Source organism: Xyrauchen texanus, chromosome 44 (genome assembly GCF_025860055.1).
Source record: "Xyrauchen texanus isolate HMW12.3.18 chromosome 44, RBS_HiC_50CHRs, whole genome shotgun sequence".
In the NCBI taxonomy this organism is placed as follows: domain Eukaryota; kingdom Metazoa; phylum Chordata; class Actinopteri; order Cypriniformes; family Catostomidae; genus Xyrauchen; species Xyrauchen texanus.
The window spans coordinates 11,490,341-11,515,353 of NC_068319.1; the positions used below are offsets into that span (position 1 = coordinate 11,490,341).

Here is a 25,013-nt window from a genome sequence, read left to right on the forward strand (position 1 = left end):
GGCCTAGCATTTGAAAATAGTACAGAGGGATGTAGGCCAATAATAGGGTTATGTTCAAAGATATGGAAATAAAACACAATATTTTGACTTCTAAAAACACTTTTTGTATTGCCAATTTTTTGCTTGTCTGTTGCCACAATATTTGTAATAATATGATGTAATGTATTTGAATAGTCAGAATTAAAATATTTATTATATATTATATTTATTATATTCAAAATTACCCTTATTTGGGGGCCTTTCGCTGTATATAGTATATTTGATTATTTAATCAGCACATCATTTTATTAATTTGATAAAAAATTTGTATCGATTGACAGTAGTTCATGGAAAAATCATGGATATTCACTGGTCAAAAAGTGTGAAAATCTCTTTTTACAGTTTCAAATCATTAGCTTAGATACATCCTGACATTACAATCTGCTGCAGGCATTAGTGAGTTCTCCCAAGAGGCTGTAGTCGCATGCTGTAAGTTAAGTAGTAGTTAACGAAGTTGCAGCCTATGAAGAGTGACTCAAATCACTTACTAATGAGGTTCTATTTTGGTTAGAATGCTGTTTATGTAGACAGCTGCCCACATGTGTACATCAAGTCAGCTCACTAAGTCCTACTCTCTCTTTCTCTCTTTCATCTGTGACCTTGTGTTGTCAAATCTAATCACTCTGGGTAAATGTGGAGTGCATTCTTTCTGCTTTCTACTTGTGATTACTCTATCCTTTGGCATGCACATTGGATTTGTGTGTGTGTGTGTGTGTGTGTGTGTGTGTAATGCATTTCCCTGTCTGTTGGGTTGAATGGCCACAATGTTTTAATAGAAATTTATGTAACACATAATGGTGGAGTCCCAAAGCTGTAATATTTAACTTTGGATGAAATGCACATTATAGAAGACAACTGAATGTACTGAGAGACATTGACGTAAGGCTTAGCAGAACATGAACGCCTCCTTGCCATGACTCGGAGGGCCTGATCGCTTACAGGCCCCAAAACAGAGCAAATCTGCTGCTTACATGAGCTAAGCTGGAGATCTTGAACTCCTACACCTGGATTTGTAAGAGCGAATTTCCCTTTAGGTCCAATTACGGGATACATGTTGAAATGAATGTTTTTTTGGCACATGTGAAGGAACTGGCCTTGTTTGTTTGATTAATCAGGAGGGTAGCTATTCTTCACAGCTGGAAATTTATGAAAATAGACAACAGGCACTTTGCATGAAAATGATGCAAAATAGTGCTTGAAACGCTTAAATGGACTCTTTAAGGGAATATTCCGTGTTCAGTATAAGTTAAGCTTAATCGACAGGAGTAACCATTTTGAATTGCCTTGTCTTATCTTTAAAAAAGAAGCAGAAATATGACCTAATTGCTTTCACTCCAAAGACCATGGGATTTGTGCCTTTAATGCTTGAAAGTAATGGGCCACTTTTTTTTTGTACGATATTTTTTGTCATCCTGAATTGGCGACAAGTGAGAATGCACAAGAATAGACTTGCCACCACATTGCAAAGCAACTAAACAACAAAATTTAACTCTTAAACAAAATTTAGCACAGATGATGTCATGACGAAGTGTCTAAAGGATCGGCTTTCTTTTGGTAAAGACCAGGCAGGAATGTCGGAGGCCTAAATATTTTCATGTGGCACAATCTTATCTGTCCCCTCAGCACAGGAGACAATGGCGATTTCTGAGGTGAGTGTAGATGGAGGCGGGTGTTGACATTCTCCTGATCTGAGCAGCAGGTAGGGGACCACTGTAGATATTCGCGTGTTTGTTTTCTTTTCCGTTCAGGCTCGCATCCCTTAGAGTTGTTTGCACTCAAGATTTTTCCATGTCGTGTCACTTGTTCATTGTGCAATAAAAGTATTTTTGTTCCCTTTTCTGTAAAGGATATTTGGAACCTGGTTTAAATATGTGGCGTGTTTTTGTATGTAAGACCCAATATTTCTGATTCCTTCACACAGGCTGTGTATCTTATCTGTGATTTATGAACTGAGAGTGTAGTTATTAGACTACAGTGGAAAACATATCTGTCAGGGACACTTGTGGTATAATCATTCCAGTGTAATGAGAGCAGAGATAATTTTTCAGGGAAAAATGGTTGAGTTTAAATCTGTAGTCTGTACTTTCTGTGCTACTAGCAGAATGTTTTCAAGCAGGTTTCCAAAACTCCCTCTCCCGTCTTCCATTGGTTGGCAAAATAAATGGTCCCACCCCAAACTCACACCATTGGTCGGGATGCTCAGACATAAAGAGCAATAATTTAATAACAAAGCCACACTTTTTGGGGAATCAACCTACAAATTGTTTGGTTATAGCTGTCTCTGCATATTAAGCTGGAAAGTTTTAGAATACTTTAAATTTAAATAAAATTATGCATGATGTGAAAACAGATCTGTCCCTGACTCTGTGGCTTTGGCAGACTGAATGTGTGTGTGTGTGTATGTGTGACTGTGTGTGTTTGACCCTTATCACCAGGAGGGAACGAGGACGTGAAGGAATGGCAAAGACAACAGAAGACTGGCTATCACCTGATATAAGGGCATTTATCAGCATTTATACAAATAAAACAAGAGACAGAAAACATTTTTCATCCCTTCCATTTTATAGATACCAACGAGACAGACTGTATTTCATTTCCTTTCTTTGTCTTTTCTACACACACTAATACACACGCACACAAAATGATCCGTGGAATGTTCCATGGAAGAGGCTTTCTCAAAATTGAAAAGATATGAGAAAGCAAATGCAAAAAATGTTTTGATTTTAAAATACTTTATTTTTATTAGTTGATTTCCCTGAATAGTATTAACAGTGTGGCTCTGTGGTGCTATCAGAATATTGCTTTGTTTGTTTGAGCATTTCGACCAGCCTGACACAGCAACATTGGTTCAACCAATGGCGTGAGTTTGAGTTTGAAATACTGTTCATTTGTTTGGTGATGCTACAAGTGCAGAAATTACACATTCAAACAAACCAAAGTTTTCACTGCATGGCAACAAAATGTGATTGGTTTTTACATTTTTTTTTTCATCTTTCTGGATCTTTTTCATAGGGCCTAAAGCGGCTGTCAAAACCTCTCAATCCTTATCTTTGTTCTCCTGAAGCATGTCTTTTTTTATGTTTTATTTCCTGTTTAATTTTTAGGTCTGATTTTACAATGGGCTGCTGACTTTCAAACAAACAATAGTTGAGATTTATTTGGTGATCACTGGACTGTAAACTAATAAACTCACTGAGGGCAAATGTGGGAGTGATAACGACAATGAGAGGGAGAAAGAAAGAAAGACAAAAAGAGGAGAGATAGAACACTGTTTGCAATAATGTCTCTCTGTTCTGGTTCCAGCGACTCTGGAGGGAATTAATTCATGTTTAAGGTCAAGGAGGTAATGCCTTTCTGTGTTTATAACCATTTTTTCTCTCCCCTCAATTCTTTTGATCAAACGTTTTGTTCTGTCTCTGCCGGTGTGTATCCATCCAATAATCTACTAACACAGTGTACTGGGATGCCACAAGCTGTTTTTGAAATTTAGGTGGAATAGATTTTTACATTTTCTGAAAATATTAGAGAGTTGCTTGTCTGTGGAAAGAGGGTGCTTGGGTGTTCTAGGTGGTTGATTGCTACGCTATTGCTGGGTGGTGCTAGTGTGTTCTGGTTGATTACTTGTTTGCTTACTGGCCCAAGTCAAAAGAGCCCACCTGTATTTCTCTATGATATTCTGGCCCATAGATATGGCTTGGGTCCTTTCTTCCATGTAAATCTATGGGATTTTTCTGTCTTTTTATATTTTTCCAATTTACAGAAATGACATCCTATTGCAAGTATTATCACACCTCTAATCGCCAAGCTGCACAATTTGAGGTACCGTGTTCATGTCTGTCCGTAGCAAAATTATGCAAATTATGCACAGAAGTATACTTGAGATAAGGGGTTTGTTCAAAACCCTAAACACAAATTTAAGGAATAGTAACAACAAACACCAGTAGTAATCTATTGTAATCTACTTTAACCAATTTCCTTGATGTCAATTGCAAAAGTCATTGCCCTAGTTTTTACAATGTATTTCGCGGGAAAAGAAAGTTGTTGTGATAGAGGCGTTTGTGTTTTTACAACAATGTGTGTTTGATGTCTGAGCTGACTTGCTGGTTGCCGGGTAACTTCTTGTGCCCTCTTCTGATTGGCTGGGTGAGATAGGTGTTAACTTGCAGACGGGTTAAGGGCTGATAAGAGTGCAGACATGCTTGAAATCCGATTGAGCGATAACTGCCCCTCACCTGGGGGAAGTGGCCTATCAGATTTCTCCATCTCAATCACGGCAACGATAAAGCTGTCAAATCAGCTTTTAGCTGACTTATCAACTTGTCATATCACCCTGCATATAGCAAGAGAGAGACACGGCTGATAAAAATATAATAATATTTTTCCTGTCGCTGTGTGAACTTGTTACAGAATGGATTTTAAAGGCCCAGTGATTTATGCCCTGGCCAGCTCATGCAGAGTGCTGCCTGGAAAACATGAGAGACATTAAGAGGGAGGAAAAGAGAGGCCACAAATATGAGCACAAGGGGTGTAGTTTACAATCTCAAATTGCAGAAAAAGAGGTGTATAGAAAAGTATGTGAATTTATAGATACTACCAGTCAAAAGTTTGGACACCCTTAACTGAATTTGTTTATCATGATCTTAAAGGGATAGTTCACAATTCTGTCTTCATTTACTCACCAACATTTACTCTTCTGCAAAAGCAGATATTATGCCGAATGATAGGGACTGACAACTGCAGTCACCATTACATTTTATTGCTTCTTTTTTCTATAAAATGAAAGTGAATAGTAACTGAGGTTGTCTGCCGAAATAGCATTCTGCCTAAAATTTACTTTTGTGTTCCATGGAAGAAAGACATTAATGGGTGTTGATCCAAATTTAACATTGACATTTATTAAACGTATTTAATATTTGTTTATTGAAAATTGTATTTACAGATTTTTAATTGATTAATTAGAATGGATATTAAAGGAAAAGCAGAAAACATTTTTACAAAATGCATGAGAACTTATACTGTTTAAAAAGTATCCTGTTTCGATTTTCTTTAAAAAAAAAATGTCACTTCATAAACCACATATTTTCATTGTTTTGATGACTTTTTATTCTAAAATGTGAAAAAAGTAATGGTAAAGAATGTTTAGGTATGTGCAAACCTTTGACTGGTAGTGAGTATTAATTATGAAATGTATTTGAAAATGTTAATACAGTTGTTCATAGAACATTTTAAAACTTTGTTTTATATACAAAGTTCTCAGGTGGAGTTTGTTAAAAAAAAAAAATTGGTATCTTTTATGTTTGTGTGCATTGGGCTTAGTGTGTCAAAGGTCTATGGCAGGTCAGCTGTACTTCATAGCAGATATAGAGCATTTTAGCATGGACTAAAGGTCAATATTTGAACCAGCACAAACTTAACCCAGATGAATTGCTCAGGAAGTTTTAGTCTGTATTGTTTCACTGTGCTGATATTGGCACTTAACCTTTGTAAACAAACTGTTTGAATTCTCCAGTGCTAGTCATAGGATAATGTTGATGGTTTGGATCAGAAGCTGGCCATCTCTCGGTTCTTTCTTGAATCTATGATTGGATCACTGCATTTTGATGATTGCTAATGAATGAAGTGTGTTGTAATGAAGTCATCACCATAAGAGTTTTGGGAAGAATGGAACTGTAGGAAAAGCCATAAAGCTGTATAACAAAGAACTTGTTGCCCCCTCTGATGGGTTAAAATCAAGGCCCCACAGAGGTGAAGATCAAGTCAAGACATGTGGGCATTTATTGTCATTTCTCTATTTAGCTTATGCATTGGAATGAAATGTCATTACTCCAGGACCATGGTACAACACAGAACAGTATGCAAGACTGCATAAAGTGCAATACAAAACCGAGTGCAGGACAATAAATACACAGAACAGAACAATAGATACACAGGACAATAAATACACAGGGCAGTAAATACACAGAAAATAAGCTGTAGACTGTAAACTATTTTGTATTATAGCAGCAATAAGTATATCATAATTATATGTATATTTAGGTATAGCAAAAGTATAGCATAAATGAATTTCATAGTAATAAGTGACTGATGCAGCTTTGTAAAGTGCAGGTGTGTTTTTGAGTCATACTGGGTTAGGCGTTTGACTAGGCCATGTGAGCATTGGGAGGCAGTAGGGTGTTGAGTAATCTGACTGCCTCAGGGAAGAAACTGTTGCAGAGTCTGCTGTTGGTGGCACGAATGCTCCTGTACCTTCTGCCAGATGCCAGAAGGGTGAAGAGTCCGTTAGAGGGGTCGTCCACAATACTGGTGGCTTTACGGAAGCAGCAGTTGTTGTGTGTGGTGTCGATGTGGGTAGAGAGACTCTAATGATCTTTTCAGATGTTCTAACAAATGTAGGGTCTTGCGGTCGAAGGCTGTGCAGTTTCCGTACTACACTGTGAGACAGCTGGTCAGGACGCTCTCTATCGTCCCTCTGTAGAAGGTGGTGAGGATGGGAGGGGGGAGTTTTGCTCTCTTCAGTCTCCGCTGGAAGTGGAGGTGCTGCTCTGACTTCTTGGCTAGGCAGGTTGTGTTGAGAGTCCAGCAGAGGTCCTCCGACATGTACACACCAAGAAACTTCACTTCTCTCCACAGTTGTTCCGTTGATGTGCAGTGGTGAGTGGTCTGCTTGGCTCCTCCTGATGGCAACAATCATCTCTTTAGTCTTATCAACATTAAGAGATAGATTGTTTTCTCTACACCATTCTGTGAGCTGGTTCACCTCCTCTGTACGCTGACTCATTGTTGCTGATGAGGCCAACAACTGTAGTGTTGGCCTCATCATCAACTTGATGATTCAGTGCAATTTGCTTGATTATGCAGTAGCATATGGAAGGAAAATCTCCTCTATTAAAGGAATAGTTCTCACAAAAAACATTTTAGTCATTGACTCTTCCTCATGCCATTTCAAACCTGTATGAATTTCTTTATTATGCAGAATGCCCAAGCTGCTCTTTTTCATACAATTAATTTAAATGGTGACCATGGCTGTCATTGGTCTCCATTCACTTTCCTTGTATAAAAATCTTGAATGTTATGCTGAATATCTCCTATTGTTCTTCATGCAAGACATGAAGTCATACACCTTCGGAACGACATGAGGGTCAGTTAATAATGAGAGGGTTTTTATTTCCTTAAATGCCCATTGTGGTCTTTTGCATCTCTTTGAGGTTCCCCAAGGGTTTCTTTCAATCTGAGATTGTTGCATTCGTAAACGTGTGTTCTGCCAGGTTTTCCGAGTGTTGCAGGGATTTCAGAGAAATCTAGTGGAGTCCAGTGAATATATGCTAATCTTATCGCTCCAAGTGAGAATGAGCCTTTGACTGAGGTTAAGTGAGAAAGTGAGTGAGTGGGAGGTGAAAGGAGAGTGGGAAACAAAGTGGATTGTATATTTACAATTAAAAATAGCAAAGATGCAGTGGAGAAGCCATTCAACTCCTCTCTCGCTAATGTGTGGTCAACCAAATCACAGAAATGCTCTTTATTGAACTGCAGTTTTTCTTAAAGAGATCGTACCGTTTTTTTTTTAGCACGTGTTCTTCAACTCAATATAAATATTTGTAAATGGTACAAATTAACCATAAACATGTTACAGAAGATATTCAATTTCAAGACATCACATTTATTGATGGAATACATGGATTTGCACATTTTTAGAAATATAAAATATGACCAAAATAATGAAAAAGCTAATGATAAATTATAATTTTCAAAATGTATATTTTCGTAATGTACCTATTTAGAAGGTCCACGGTGTAATTTACTGCATTAGCTGAGAGAGAATCTTTCATTTTTAAGTAAAATTGACATTTTAACTGAAATATACCAATATATAACTGTATCGAAGATTATTGTACACATCAGAATCTAATTGAATTTGCAATCAAATCAAAAGCTTGTGAATCAGAAATGAATCTGGAAATCGGCATCACTTCCCAGCCCTACTATATAATAGATGTTTTAGCACAGATTTTTGGAGGGCTCTAAAAAGCATGAAAAGAACTTGGGGACCATTTGTAACAAGTTCTTGCACTTTGAAAATCTAGACACTATGCAGGTCTCTCATGATGCCCTTTTAAAAGTTGAGGTTCTTTTCTACCTGACATGTTGTATAAAAAAATTGGTGCTCCTGCGTGAGAATCACATGACTTTTACAGCTTAGTTGATTGGCTCAAAAACCTTTGTGACTGGCGCTGAGTGCCAATGAACAAAGAATCAGAATTAAAATAATGTACTTCCTGGGGTACATGCACCAGCCAAACAACTGCCAATAAGATGAATGGGAATGCAAATGGATTGCTTTCTCTAGGTATTATTGACTTTCTACATTGTAAAAAACGTGAGTAAATGAATGGAAGAGGTTCAGGTCTGTGTGTACATGCACGTTACTTTACGGTGATCATATTTTTTCACATCTTATCTGGTTTCTATATTTGGGCCTTAGATTTTTTTTAAATCTTTTTTCTACATGAAGTAAAGTGGTGCTGAAAGCTCATATGAACACAGTTAGGCCATGATTGATGGCTTCTGTAATCCACAAATTCTTGTCTAATGCTGCTGTTATTATTCTAAGGAAATCCAAATGTACAAAAAGATTTACAAAAGACTTTCTTTTGAGTAAGGCGTGAATAGACTTTAAATTTGAAGTAATTTTTGCATCACCAATGTCACCAGACAGAATTGCTAAAATAACGACTGTTTTGCATAATATGTTGCAGCACAGACCCTTCAATTCTGATGGCGATGCTTTGCAGTATCCCTTAAAAGGATTAAAGATTTCGCCGTCCATATAAACTGCCATTGAATGTCAGGGATTGAAACAATTTTTGTGGTTGTAAAACCTGAGGTGTCATGAAATGAGATGGGTAATGATTACAAAAACAGCCGGAAAATGGTTGTAAACAAAAACATTCCCATCGAGAGACCCATATGCGGTATTATTAATCACTTAACGTTGTTGTTATTTAGAAAAGTTTGTCATAACAAGGCCATTGCCTTTGGTTTCCAATCAGCAAACAAACAATAAGACATTAGGTCCTGACCTCCCATCCGTATACATGTCCAGTCATGAGGATTTAGTTTATGTGTTCTCTAATTAGTGCAAATATATGGTGTGATATCATCTCCTATTCACATGTGGCAGTTCCGTTTCCATTGCATCTGTGTGTGGGTGTTTGTGTCTGTCCGCTGTCATACTTCTTTCGATTGGCCTGATGTCATCTGATAGGATCTTATAGTCAAGATCCAATTATTGATTACTGTATACAATATGTTTGTTTAGTCTTTGAAGGTGAAGTCCAAATGGCCTTTCTGAACCCTTGAAGGGCTGCTAATGAAGTCTACATAAGATTGTCCTCCAAGGAAGTAATTTTGCCGTTAACGCTCATGTGACCTGGGTGGCATGTCCTCACTATTAATTTTGTAATTGTAACCTATTTTCATGTTTGTTTGTTTTTACCAATCATCACATGGATAGACCATAGACATTTTAATTAAAGACACAAAGTGGCAATATCTGACGCAAAAGTTTAATTCGCCACAATAACCACAACAGTGTTTGAATTTTGCTGAAAGATTATCAAAGTAACATTCAGATTCAAAATGTAGTGGCAGTGAGGGCCATGGCGCAGTAGTAAGGGACATAATCAGAACACGTAAAGTCCATCATTTCCTTTTCAAAATTTGCTTTAAATTTTGTTCTAAAAACAATCATAAATCAGCTCTAATAATACAAACGCTCCCAGGTGTTAGTCCAGTATCAGATTTATAGTGATGTATACAAAGTGTAAAATGTCATATGTGTTTGTTTCTTTCTCAGGCTGCATACTGCACAGAGAGCTATTAAGCAGACTCAGGTGACTGTTCAGAAGATCGGTATGGAAATTGAAGAGAAACTGAGGACAACGGCTACCTGCACAGAGAAGGTGAGACCCCAATAAATGGAAATTGTGGGATTTATTTGGGAACCTACTAGATATGTTCATCTGCTCTTGCTCAGAATTATTCTTATATTCTGGATAGAGGTCTACACAGACCTTAAAATGAAGCCAGAACCCGACCGTACCCTAGACCATGTGACCTGACTGCTACCGTCAGATTTTAAGCCCGTACTCGACTGGAACCTGAAATTGCTCAATCTATTTATAAGTTATTCTCCAAACAAGTACATTTGTTTCAGTAGGCTGGATTTTATGGAAGTATTAGTAGGCAACTTTCGTAACAGTATAGTAACCGCAAACATACAGAGTTTTCACAAAGCAATACGGCCCCTCCACATGCTAGAGCACAAGGGAAAAACATTGGCTTATCATGAGCTGAAACTCTGCTGGAATCACATGTTACAGTCACATGGAGTCCTCTTTTCAAATGGAACATCTTCAGAACATTGAATCTTTGGGACACCTGTGCAAGTTCTTTTTAATTTGACACGGTTTCTAAAAAATTATGTGATCCTGCGAGATGTGGTGCAATGGTCAAAGAAGTCTGTCCAGCACATGTTTACATAGAAAAATCATTGAAAACTCAGCAGATGCACTCAAAAACATGCTGAACAGCCCCTAAACCTGCATTTGCGCTTGTCTTTGAGATAGAGCACGTGCATGAAACAAGTGAGGAAGGCCTGTTTATTTTTTTCCATGAATTACAAACCCCTACAAACCCGAACCCCTACAAACGAAATCATTTACATAACATTTACATTTAGTCATTTAGCAGACACTTTTATCCACTTAAGCGACTTACGATTAAAGAACTTAGCAACCTATTTGACATACAAAGTTCAACAACTGCCAAGTTTTACAGTACAGTTACTAGAGCATAGAAAGATGAGATGATATCTGCAGATCTATAATATCGCAGAGAGCTAGATGGAACATAGACCTGTAGAAGTGAATTGAAGTAAGTGTGTGCGGGTCCATTGTCTGTCCTGAAGGCCAGAGTCAAAGCCTTGAATTTGATGTGGGTAGCTACAGGCAAACAGTGAAGTGAAATCAAGTGTGGAGTGACATGATCCCTTTTTGGCTGATTGAAGCCCAGATGTGCTGCTGCATTCTGGACCATCTTCAGTGGCTTAATTGTGTTAGCTGGGAGGCCAGCCAACAAAGCATTACAATAGTCCAGTCTTGAAATAACCAGAGCTTGGACCTTGGCTTTGAGCTTGGAACTGGAAAGTCATGCTCAGAAAAACTGACCCAAACCCGGCCTGAAAGCAGACGGTTTATCGGGTCCCATCGGGCTCTGGTTGGGTAGCAGACCTCTAATTCTGCATAATTTTATGTACTTTAAATTCATAAATCCTATCTGGCCTGTTGGGTTTTCTATTCCTTTGCACCTGGTACATTGTACCGATGTTAAGTATCCATAAAGCTCCTCTGCAAGTATAAAAGGGTAAATTTACAGTTGCTGTATGCTTGACAGAATTTAACAGCAGATTGTCAAACTTAATTCAAAATTCAGTATTTCACTCTCTAGTGGGGATATTGTCTTTCCAGTCTCAGAGAATTGCTCCTCTATAAGAGATGGCAGTATAAACCAGCATTTCATATCAAGCAGTGTAAAAAGACAAGTATTTCACTGTAGTGATTGTCCTAAAGAAAGTGCAATTTGGAAACTTTATAAACTAAAACTATATACTTGTTAATATATATATATATATATATTTGTTATGGCTTGTATTATAATTCTTAAGCAGAAAGAGTTTTGTTGCTTTTAGTCCACATCTGTTAGCTTTGAGGCCATCTGTATGGTGTACTCCTGAAGTTACAAGCTTAAATCTTAGCAGATACAGGCATTTAAAATGATCTTCAGTCAGTTTGTGGGATAATGGAATAAAAATATTGATGACTTATCTTACACTATATGTTTACCGAATAAAATGCTCTCTAGAATGAAAATGCCTAACCCCCTTAAACCACCTGCAACCGAATAGCAAGTAGCAAATCATGTTTCAGGACTGTAATATACATTTAAGGCTATTTGGTTTTTAACATATGGATGACACTGCTGGATATGTCCTGCTCATACTTTTGTTTCAATAGAACACATTGTCAAGCAATAAAATGGGGACTTCAAATGTTAGACTTGTCTAACAATTCAGAATTTATAGTTTTTTTAATTAAATGTATTTATATATGCAGGCTGGTTTGAGAATTTATATATATATATATATATATATATATATATATATATATATATTAGATGTATATATGTACGCATCGTATGAAGTAAGAAGTTTACATACACCTTAGACAAAAACATTTAAACTCAGTTTTTCACAATTCCTGACATTTAATTGTAGAAAACATTCCCTGTCTTAGGTCAGTTCGTTTATTTTAAGAAATGTCAGAATATTAGTAGAGACAATGATTTATTTCAGCTTATATTTCTTTCATTACATTCCCAGTGGGTCAGAAGTTTACCTATACTTTTTTAGGGTTTGGTAGCATTGCTTTTAAATTGCTTAACTTGGGTCAAACGTTTTAGGTAGCCTTCCACAACTTCTCACAATAAGTTGCTGAATTTTTGGCCCATTCCTCCAGAGAGAACTTGTGAGTCAAGTTTGTTGGCCTCCTTGCTCGCACACATTTTTTCAGTTCTGCCCACAAGTTTTCTTTCAGATTGAGGTCAGGGCTTTGTGATGGCCACTCCAATGACTTGAATTTGTTGTCCTTAAGCCATTTTGCTATAACTTTGGAGGTATGCTTGGGGTCATTGTCCATTTGGAAGGCCCATTTGCGACCAAGCTTTAACTTCCTGGCTGATATCTTAAGATGTTGCTTCAAATATCCACATACATTTCTTTCCTCATGATGCCATCTATTTTGTGAAGTGCACCAGTCCCTCCTGCAGCAAAGCAGCCCTACAACATGATGCTGCCACCCGCATGCTTTACGGTTGGGATGGTGTTCTTCGGCTTGCAACCCTCACCCTTTTTCCTCCAAACATTACGATGGTCTTTATTGCCTAACAGTTAAATCTTTGTTTCATTAGACCTGAGGAGAATTCTCCAAAAGTAAGATCTTTGTCCCCATGTGCACTTGCCAACTGTAGTCTGGCTTTTTTATGGTGGTTTTGGAGCAGTGGCTTCTTCCTTGCTGAGCAGCCTTTCAGGTTATGTCGATATAGGACTTGTTTTACTTTGGATTTAGATACTTGTCTACTTGTTTCCTCCAGCATCCTCGCAAGGTCCTTTGCTGTTTTTCTGGGATTGATTTGCACTTTTCATATTAAACTATGTTCATGTCTAGGAGACAGAATGCGTCTCATTCCTGAGTGGTATGATGGCTGCGTGGTCCCATGGTGTTTATACTTGCATACTATTGGTTGTACAGATGAACATGGTACCTTGTGGAGGACCACAAGTCTTGGCTGATTTCTTTAGATTTTTCCCATTATGTCAAGCAAAGAGGCACAGACATTTAAAGTAGGCCTTAAAATACATCCACAGGTACAGGTATTTTTCTCTAATTGACTCCAATTAGCCTATCAGAAGCTAATTGCCTAAAGGCTTGACATAATTTTCTGGAATTTGCCAAGCTGCTTAAAGGCACAGTTAGCTTAGTGTATTTAAACTTCTGACCCACTGGAATCAGATTGTGGTGGTGGCGTAGTGGGCTAAAGCACATAACTGTTAATCAGAAGGTCGCTTGTGTGTGTGTGTGTGTGTGTGTGTACACATACAAGCCACTCTTCATCTGAAGTTATTAAAACGCCACAGTTTAATTTATTATTTTATTAAATGTTTTTAATTTCTCAATAATTCTTTCTCAATAAAGGTTTTTCTGCTGTGCTTTTGTGTTAAATATTTTAAGCAGTTGCGTGTTATTTTTGCAGGTGAGAAGGATAGTTTTGTATGCGGGTGCTAGTACAGGAAGTAAGGGCACCCCTCACCCATGTGTGCTGTGTTATGCTATTATACAGACATCAGTAATATAGTAAATGGCCTCAGCGTTGTGTGTCTTTTATTACACAGATCCTCATAAATATGTCTTTAGGCCATCAAGCGGCTCTTGAATCTCAAACCATGCTACATTCCCCCTCTGTTACCAATCACTTTAGTTTTCACAAAAAATTTTGTGTTTGTGTTTTCACACTCACTTTTTACCCCCGGATAAATTAAAACCAAGGAAAATATATTTAACATTTTTGGAGGTGGCATCCGGCAGATGGGAAAATGCAACCGTTTGAGGAGGTTTTAGAGTTGTATTTGTTGTTAATGAACACTTCAAATGTCAACCCTGTCCCACCAGTCTGCAATTGCCCAGAATCTGGCACCTTGCACTCTTACTAAACCCACTCAAATACACATTATAATTATAACTTTCTCTAACGCTTTAGAACTCTGATCCAAAACCAAGTGAGCTGTCTACTGTATACAAAGGCAGCGACCAATGGCAGTTTCCGAAATGAAATGGAGCCTAATACAGTGGCCCCATAAACATGTATGAATGCCATTGTATCACATAACAAAATATCAAACTAAGTGCAATCTGCAAAAAAAATAATGCTAGACCTTTTACCAGAACTTACTTTCTGAGTCATTATATTCTGAAGCTGGAATATAGTGTACATCCTAGAATGACTTCAAAAAGTGTTTGTGTCTGTATAAGAGCGAAAGAAAGACTCCTTGACTCAAATTTGCCCTCTCACACACTTGTGAGTCATAAAGACACCAACACTCAAGATGCCCATACCACACACACACTCTCACTGTCTTTGATGTTGAAGTGCTGTATGTTTGCATTGCTGGCCCTACACCTGTTGAAATGCTGTTTTCTCAGAGGGTGAGACGGTGCCACAGGATCTGCTATTGATCTTCAGTACTTAAGTCCTGTGATCTCTCTCTCTCTCTTTTTTTTCTCTCACTTATGGAGGTCTGTCAATCTTTTTTTATTCCAGTTAGTGCTTTGCAATTCTGTTTTCAAACTTTGTTTCCCATATGATACATGTTGGTTCCAGGGTTTTATTTAAAACAAATTTGACCAGAGCAAAGAACACGAGTCACCTCTTACTCTCTCACTCTTGCTCAAATGTAAATGAGCTGTGAATTATCTTGATGTCAAATCCTGTTGCCATTGTGGTAAACATAATATGAATGAATACTGTAAAAGCACAGTAAACACAATATGACATGCAGTAATTAAATGAATATTCTGGGTTCAATAAATGTTAAGCTCAATTGACAGCATTTGTAGCATAGTGTTGATTACTAAATAAAATAAAAAAAAAAAAAGCGAAAAATCGAGGTCACAGTGAGGCATTTACAATGGAAGTAAATGGGGGCAAAACTTCAGTACCAGGATACTTGGGCAACAAATAAAATAAACTATTACTATTATCTATTTTCACAGAAAATTACTTGTCTAAATGAACTGTATAAAGTCTTATAGATAGAAATTCTGCCCTTTTCTGTTTCAATTTTTCTGGATTCCATGTTAAATGATTTAATTAAATGTTTTGATCAAATTGTGTTTAATCAAATGAAAATATAATACTTTTCAATTATATATATATATATATATATATATATATATATATATATATGCTGCAGGAGGGACTGGTGCACTTCAAAAATTAGATGGCATCATGAGGAAGGTAAATTATGTGGATATGACCCCAAGCATACCTCCAAAATGGTATAAGGACAACAAAGTCAAGGTACTGGAGTGGCCATCACAAAGCCCTGACCTCAATCCTGAAAAAGGGTGTGCGAGCATGGAGGCCTACAAACCTGATTCGGTTACACTAGTTCTGTCTGGAGGAATGAGCTAAACTTCTAGCTACTTATTGTGAGAAGCTTGTGGAAGGCTACCTAAAATATTGGGCCCAAGTTTTTACAACTTTAATGTAATGCTACCGAATCCTAACAAAGTGTATGTAAACATCTGACCCACTGGGAATGTGATGAAAGAAAAAAAAGCTGAAATAAATAATTCTCTCTACTATTATTATTTTTTATTCATCACCTTTTCTCTCCAATTTGGAATGCCCAGTTCCCAATGCGCTCTTAGTCCTCGTGGTGGCGTAGTGACTCGCCTCAATCGGGGTAGTGGAGGACGAATCTCAGCTGCCTCCGCGTCTGAGACGTCAATCCTCGCATCTTATCATGTGGCTTGTTTAGCGCGTTACCGTGTAGACATAGCGTGTATGGAGGCTTCATGCTTTTCTCCACGGCCTCCACGCACAACTCACCATGTGCCCCACCATGAGCGAGAACCACATTATAGTGACCACGAGGAGGTTAACCCATGTGACTCTACCCTCCCTAGCAACCAGTCCAATTTGTTTGCTTAGGAGACCTGGCTGGAGTCACTCAGCACGCCCTGGATTCAAACTCACGACTCCAGGTGTGATAGTCAGCGTCAATACTCACTGAGCTACCCAGCCCCCCTCTCTACTATTATTCTTAAATCCTTGAAGTAATGATCCTTACTGACCAGGGAATGTTTTCTATGATTAAATGTCAGGAATTGTGAAAAACTTTAAATATATTTTGCTAAGGTGCAAAAAAGATCAACAGAGCTTTACAGTATTAATGAAAACATTAAATGAAAACAATCTGATTACTTGAGGCAAATGACTGATATTCAGTACATTTGCTTGTGTGATATTGTTTACAAATAATAATACTAATAATATCACCATTTATATTATATTACATTATATTATTGTTACTATGAGTATTATTGTGACTGCTTTGAATATTACACTTTTATACAGCAGTAATATTTTCATACAGTTGTAATGTCTTCAATTTCACGCAATCAGTTGAACAGAGCCCTCATTTCAGCGGGACTTTTATTTTTAAAGATCTTTGAAGTTCTTCCTGTTTGTGAAGAGTTCATTATATGAAGCTTCCTGCAACTCGTGAGCTGAAATATCCGAACTGCAAAGGAGAAAGAGATAATTATAGAGTTCATAGCCGTTTATACACTAAACACTGATCTGTGGCTCTGCAGTTGGATACTATTGGACAAACTGCATGAAAATCAAACATTAGTAGTGTATTCATACTGTAGTGCGTAGAGCTTGTGACTTGTATATTATTTCATTAAATGACATCCTTCTGCTGTTTAATGATCACACTTGGCCATATAGAGGCTCTTTTATTATTATTTTCAAATGGTCTTTGATTTCATCTCAAAACTCTCACATCACATTACATTTGGCTAATGGCAGCATACTTTAATATGATACCACAATTACCGACATGATCATATCATACCATATAAAATTTTTGGTATCACAATATTTCGTTAGTACCGGTATAATGTGCAACCCTAATTGTTATATAACCCTTTTGCATTAAAAAAAGCATGCATCTGAACTGGCATGGACACCACAAGTTTGAGCATTGTGACCAGTTATGTTATCAAAGCATGATTTGAGAACATTCCAAAAAGCATCCTGTGTGTTTCAATGAAAGCAAGGAAATTTGACTTTTTGTAAGCATCAACATGGTCAATGTCACAAATTTGCTTATTTGATTAATGACCTAAAAAAGTGCAGAATGTAATTCTCTGTTCATTTTAAGTTATAATGTTTCTGTGCTTTGTATTTTTTTAAATCCTAAACCTTTCTGTTTATTTTCAGCTTTCAATTCAATTTTAAATCCCAGAATTTCCAACTCAGACTTTTGGACCCCACTGTTGGTATATCCATACCAAGAGTTTCAAATCTTATGAAGGCTACATATGTTGGGAAAATGCTCATGTGCCTCTATGAGCCTGTTCATCAAGTTTCCGTGAATGACCGTGAAGTCTTTTCCTCTCCAAAAACAAGTTGGCAGGTTTTCGTAGTTCTGCAAATGTCAAACTTTAGGATATGTTTATACTAATAGTTGACACTCTCCCTCAATCACAGGAGCACTACCTGGAACGGACGAAAGGTCAACAAGGGTCTGAAATTCCTTCGAAGTGTATCGGTTTCTGTGCTTAATGAGTGAAAATCTGTTTCGAGTTTTCCGTTAGACTTGAGGATATGAGAAACTGATCACAGATCAGAGCGTTCACCTCTGAAACTGCCAGACTGTCACTTCTCGCTGACCTTAGGTCAGTTTCGAGCTTATTAGAACATTTCAAGCAATTAATCAATCAGCATATGCATGCTTGCTACACTGTACCGGTTATTGTTTCGCTAATTGAATTTTTTGGTGCTTTGTCATTACTGGGTAACAGAGTAGACTGTGATTTATTTTGTGAGAGGATAAGTGCATTTTAATGGTTAAGTGTGTTATTACTGCGCCACTTGCATCACTAAACTGAATCGCAAAAGTAATGACTTTAAAACTTTCCAAAAGTAATTTTTATATACTGTATATATTTATTTATATTTATTATAAATATGTAAAAAAATTACTGATTTCATATGGTTTCAAACTGATTGTCACCACCGTTAGACCAAAAATTTGACCGCTAACAAAATAACCGTATTTTTCAGAAAACACATGTATTAAATGCATAAGTCATTTTCTTTTTTGATGTTGTTAGATACTAATCGGATCTACCTGAAATAAAGGAAATGAACAAAAAATCCATAATTCTTTACTATTTGGGTGACAATACTGATTTAGTGATAGAAAATGTTTAATTTCATGGTTGTGACAGTATTTTGGCACAGTTACCTGAAATTGTGTGTGTGTGTGTGTATATATATATATATATATATATATATATATATATATATATATATATATATATATATATATATATATATATATATATATATATATTTAAGCAATATCACACGATCAAGAGTATGATATGGCCTACATCAGCAGCAGGCTGAGTGCCGTAGGTAATCACAACAGTGCTGATTTAGGGCCATATAGCACGATTGTGAAATACATTTAAAAAAATTAGGAAAAACTGAGTACGGTCATAAAAACGCATTTGTGCATGGAACTACATTTTTACACGACGGATCAGAATCAGCCGTTGCTGGTTAAATCCAAATGAAGCATCCAAGCCTCAGTTAGTAATTAAAAAATGTCACTTCAGTAATAGTATCACGGCTTGTGCTGTTTCTAACAAGTTATTGGATAAACAAGGATGGATGTATATGTGTGTGAGAGAGAGAAATGGAGTGTCTGCAATCTCCTGTTGCCACTCCCAAGCAGAGATGCTGTCAGCTTTCTAAAGGTCAGCTTTCTCAGTGGAAAATAGCATCCAAGCAGGGGTATTTCTTCCTATTTCGTGGTAGCCAGTGCACAAAAGTCGATCACTATAGAAACCGCAATGTCCTCAGCCATTTTAAACAGCACCCATTGTGTAATTAATCAGTCTGTTTTGTCTCTCAGCTGTGATGAGCCGTAATGCTGAAGTTGTTTTTTTAAAGCAGTTTAAAGCTATTTCCTAGCTTTAGTAGTGGTTTAGACAAGCGATCACAAAGAGCTGTTGTATGTAAACATCTGACGCGGATTCACTTCACGTCGCCTAGCTGGCTCATATTACACACAAAAATTGTCTTTTGCCACCACCTGCTGAATAACTTATATAATGTCAAAAACAAAAGACAAACAGTAGCTCTTATCACATAGGCACTGCTCTTACACTTTAGTGAAAGTACACACAGTGAAATGTCGGAGTGCTGATGTGTCAGACCATCTGTGCTCATGGAATGTCTCTCGTCCAATCAGATTCGAGGACCGGAACTAACTGTTATGTATGTGTGTATATTTACATTTACATTTATGCATTTGGCAGACGCTTTTATCCAATGGTGTGGCTGTGGGGATCGATTAACAGTTATGTGCTTTAGCCCACTATGCCACCATCACTTATATTGCTTGCGTGGCTGACTTGATGTGTTTTTTTTAAAAGAAATTCAAGTTCTTTTCATAAGTATCTGACAGAGTTGACATGATGAATGGATGCTGTAAAAAATACGTCGACGCAAAATATGCGCGTCGATTCGTCAGACCAAAACAAAGATGGCGGCGCCGGAGAGTAGAAGCAAAACGAGTGGCTCCTCAGACTACCAGAAGTGCAAGGCGGCACGCACTCGTTCATCTAAAGTGTGGGAATTCTTTAATTTAAAAGGAAAAAAATATGTGATATGTCGTCTTTGCAAAATGGAGATGGCTTTCCATTCTAGCACCACGGCAATGCACCAGCACTAGGGCTGGGATGACGTCGACGCAAAATATGCGCGTCGAATTGTCAGACCCAAAACAAAGATGGCGACGCCGGCGCCAACACGAGTGGCTCCTCAGACGATCAGAAGTGCAAGGCGGCATGCACTCGTTCCTCTAAAGTATGGGAATTATTTAATTTAAAAGGAAAACATTCCGTGATATGTCATCTTTGCAAAATGGAGATGGCCTTCCATTCTAGCGCCACCCGGGAGCAGCCGAAGATGAAAGAGCACCGTAAGTTTTTTATCAACTCCCCACTTTGCACTCGATGTTGGAGTAGGCTATAATACGTTGTCGACACATAACGTTTTCGCTTATAGCTATTAATAATGCGCTTATAGCTATGAATGTCGTGAAAAATACATTGAGGACACTGACAACGCGCTGACAGACAGGACCAAGCAGGTAACATTTAATAAAGTCTCAACTTTCAAATTTGGTCATTCAAAGAAAATTAAACCATAAATAGGCCTACTATTTTGTGGCTCTTTAATGTGTCGTGACAGATTGCCTCAGTTAAAGCTGCTCGTGAACCGATCATCTTTTCCTTGTTAATTTATAGCATCAAATAGGCTAAACATGAATGTAGCCTACATCAGAAGGACTGTTGTTTTAACCGCGGAAAGATGTCAGTACAGTAGCCTACAATCCATTATTCAAATTCAAATCCACCGACGTTAATCTTCTCTCTCCTGACTACTTTGTCGGACAAAAATGGCGTATTATGATTGATTGATCAGATCGCCAGTCAATCAAACTCCCGGCAAATGTTTTGTTTTTTTTTTTACATTTTATACACCCCCACCCCCGATGAAACAGGTATTACCAGTGGTGTCACAAGTCGATTAATCGAATCGAAATCGAATCGGACTGGGAAAAATGAATCATTAGATTAATCGATGCATCGAAAAAATAATCGCTAGATTAATCGTTTAAAAAATAATCGTTTATCCCAGCCCTACTGCTTCAGTATTTGTAGATTCTTTTTTCGCGTGTTACTATGGTATACTGGAAAACAATGATAAGTGTTTCATAATTTCAAAGGCTTTTATTAGCAAAAACACTCAATTTATGCAAAGAGTCAATATTTACAGTGTTGACCCTTGTTCTTCATAACCTCGCAATTCGCTCTGGCATGCTGGACATCAGCTTCTGGGCCAAATCCTGACTGATGGCGATCCATTCTTGACTTATTAGTGCTCGAATTTGATCACAATTTGTGGGCTTCTGTTTGTCCACTCGCCTTTTGAGGATTGATCACAGGTTCTCTATGGGATTAAGATCCGGGGAGTTGCCTGGCCACGGATCTTAAATTTCAATGTAATGATCTTCGAGCCACTTCATTATCACGCTTGCCTTGTGACATCATCACCAAATTACTCCTGGATCATTGGGAGAAGTTGCTCTTGCAGGATGTTTTGATTCCATTCTTTACTCATGGCAGTGTTTTGGGACAGAATTGTGAGAGAGCCCACTCCTTTGAATGAAAAGCAACCCCACGCATGGATGGTCTCAGGATGCTTCACTGTTGGCACGACACAGGACTCATGGTAGCGTTCACCTTTTCTTCTCCGGACTATCGATTTTCCAGATATCCCAAACAGTCGGACTGGGGCTTCATCAGAGAAAATATCTGTCCAATCCTTGTACTTCCTGCAGAATTTCAATCTGTCCTTGATGTTTTTTTGGGAGAGAAGTGGCTTCTTTGCTGCACTTTTTGACACCAGGCCGTTGTCTAAAAGTCTTCGCTTCACTGTGTGTGCAGATGCACTCACACCAACCTGCTGCCAATATTGAGCAAGCTCTGCACTGGTGGTGACACAGTTCCGTAGCTGACTCCTCTGGAGGAGACGGTCCTGGCACTTGCTGGACACACTGGGACATCCTGAAGCCTTCTTCACTGCAGTTGAACCTCTCTCCTTGATGTTTTCGATGATCCGGTGAATGGTTCTTCAGGTGCAATATTCTTTGCAGCAATTTCCTTGCATACGAGGCCATTTTGATGCAAAGCATTGATGGCTGCACGTTTGTCTTTAGAGGTAACCATTGCTAACAAGAACACAATGATTGGAAGCACTTCTTCCCTCATTTTATAGCAATCAGTCTGCTCTTATAATCCAATCAGAATGATAGAGTGATTTCACCTGACTAGTACTTGTTCACAATTTCCCAGGTGGTGCTGATATGATTAGTGAAATGATGTTGGCTAATATTTTGTGCCAGGACCAAAAAACTGTGAAATGTAGTTTTTTGTGGCAATTAAGATTTTTGCAATTATTTATAATGCATCTGATCACTCTGCACAATAATCTAGAAACAATGTGTATCAACACCACAACAACTGAAGCAGAAAAATTTGCAAAACACAAAATATATGTCACTGCCAATACTTTTGGCCACGGCTGTATCTCTGTATAAAGAGACGTTACATGCATGTCCTTCTCCAGTTGCATTCTTTGTTGCATGCACTTCCTGCCGTTTCTTGCATGTAAGAGTGTGTTTATTTATTCTGAATATGCTCTGCATTAAACTCCACAGTAATGGTTATGATAGCAATCGCCACCACCAATCATAGAGTTTAAAGACATGGTGAACTTTCTCTCCATGTTATCTCCACTGTCCCTTTCGTTCTCTCTCACTCTTCCTATCTTCTTTCAATCCCACTTTCACCCTCGTCAGATCACTGTTCCTCATTAGTGTGTTTGGCTCACTAACAGTCCAGAAAGCCGCAGGGATGTAGATGTAGATTAGATAGATCTACCGTGGACTGACTCATCTGTGCTGGGATTTGAAGAAGCTGAGGGAAGTCTGCCGTAATCTTCTTTAAAATTCCTGTCATGTTTTTTTTTTTTTATTACATTAATGTGCGTTTTTCTGGCATCCGCTTGATTTCCAAAGCAGCTTACAAGACCGATTGTATGTGAGACCATTACCTAAATTGTTTATTGACAGCACAATTTAAATACTAAAAATAATGCTAGAGCTACCCTATAGAGCACTAAAATAATGCAAAGCACTGTTTTATGTATCGTTTTCAGTCATTATGTTTTTATAAGGGCACAAATATTTTTTTTTGCTGGGAATGGAGATTAGATAGGACAGGAAATGAACTCGGGCTGGATTTTGATGTCACAAGGACGACACCAAAAGCTGTAATTTGAAATAATTTTTAAACAAGCTGATTGTCTGGAATGCTTTCATGCAAATTAGTTCTTCCTTCAGTATAGGCCATTAGCATACTTCTCCTATATTTATACCATTCTTTTGTTAATAATTTGATTTGCAAATGGAGATGATTTCACTAAGAAATGGAATCCAGTAAGCTTTTATAAAAAATGAAAAAATTACTTCACCAAATTCCACCAATTCTTTCATTCTTCCTTTCTCTGCAGAAAAGTGAGAGGGAGTGTATGCAGCTGGGGATCGGGATTCTGAGGTGTGAATTGGAGAGACAGAGAAAGGCACTGGCGAGAGAAATGGACATGTTGCACAAAGAAATGGCACAGTTTCAAAAGAAAGGTAACAAAATTCTCCCAGCCATCAGACCGATGACAGATCTGTCCCACATTGGCCAAAAAATCTTTACTACACACACTGAAGCTGTTATATATATACTTGCTGCATACTTGTTATATATACTTGCTTATATATAACTGTAGAAGTAACCTAGCTTACATGAAGCACACACTCTGTCACTCTCACTCTGTCTATCACAGTTACTAGGGCTGTCACGATTATGAAATTTGGTTGACGATTAATTGTCAAACAAATAATTGCGATTATGATGATTAATTGTTTCTTTTAGGGCTTTCACGATTAATTGTCTAACAAATTGTCATATTTCTTAAGGTGTACTGTATGTGTGCTTTATACATCTTAAGAAGTCATTTTGACATATTTATCTTCAAATAAATAAATACAAAAGTAAAATTAAAAAAAGTAAAAAGTAAAAGTAAATAATTTCTGTCCTAATTTCTTAACTTTCACACGCTATGTTAATGCCCTTTGATTAAACCCACAAGCCCTTATTTCTCATGAAGCAAAACCTTTGAGATTTCATTTAATCATTTTATCACTCCACAGAGAAAGAGTAAGTGTGCGTCTCCTCTGTGTCACTGTCATTAACACCGATATGTCCAGGAACATGTTCCATCACACGATCGTTAAATTAAAGTGATACCGGAGTGCTTTGCATTCATATTTTATATTTGTTAGTTTATTTTTTAATAGGAGTTTGGCATGAGCCTCTGCTGACGCTGTGCACATCAGATCGCTGATAATTTAATGTGCTCTTCTGGACAGAATTTGTTCCTCCAGTTGATGTCTGCAGTATGGCTCAGTGACACTAATCCAGAGTTCAAATGACAGAGTTCAATGACACACAAACATGCTGTTCATGGCATTTATACTGTATATTCGCTTAAAATTCCCTTATTTGGGCATTAAAATGTGATTGGAATTTAAACCGCACAATAAAAGCGGTTAGATCAAATAACCGTGATCTGACGGTTATTTCATAATCATGAGAGGCCTAACTGTTACTAACATTAATGCACTTTTAAAACTCGTGTCATTTTTTTACTGATCTAACATCAACATGTGTTCAAGTACTTGCAACATTAAACTGTATAGAGTAGATTCCTATAAATCCTGTCTCTTTAGGTACAATTTTTTTGCATATCTATTATGCCAGTTGTCCACATTCTCATGCAAATGTCCTTCTGTGCTTTGTAGGATTGAACAAGAACCTTATTATTTTACACCACATCTAAACCAGGCTTGATGCAGTAAGAAACCAATGTCAAGT

General features: G+C 37.6%; 2 protein-coding genes across 3 annotated transcripts in view; one reads left to right on the top strand and one right to left on the bottom strand.

The window, feature by feature from the left end:
* Window positions 1-25,013, bottom strand: part of LOC127636477 (zinc finger and BTB domain-containing protein 21-like) — a 203,291-nt gene that overhangs the window by 97,155 nt on the left and 81,123 nt on the right. The gene's annotated exons all lie outside the window — the stretch shown is intronic.
* LOC127636478 (UV radiation resistance-associated gene protein-like) overlaps window positions 1-25,013 on the top strand; it is a 137,903-nt gene that overhangs the window by 19,728 nt on the left and 93,162 nt on the right. For both annotated transcript variants that reach the window (XM_052116951.1, XM_052116952.1), the window contains 2 exons: window positions 9,893-9,998; window positions 23,599-23,725. In XM_052116951.1, coding sequence (XP_051972911.1) covers window positions 9,893-9,998; window positions 23,599-23,725 — 233 coding nt within the window. The remainder of the gene's footprint in view (window positions 1-9,892; window positions 9,999-23,598; window positions 23,726-25,013) is intronic.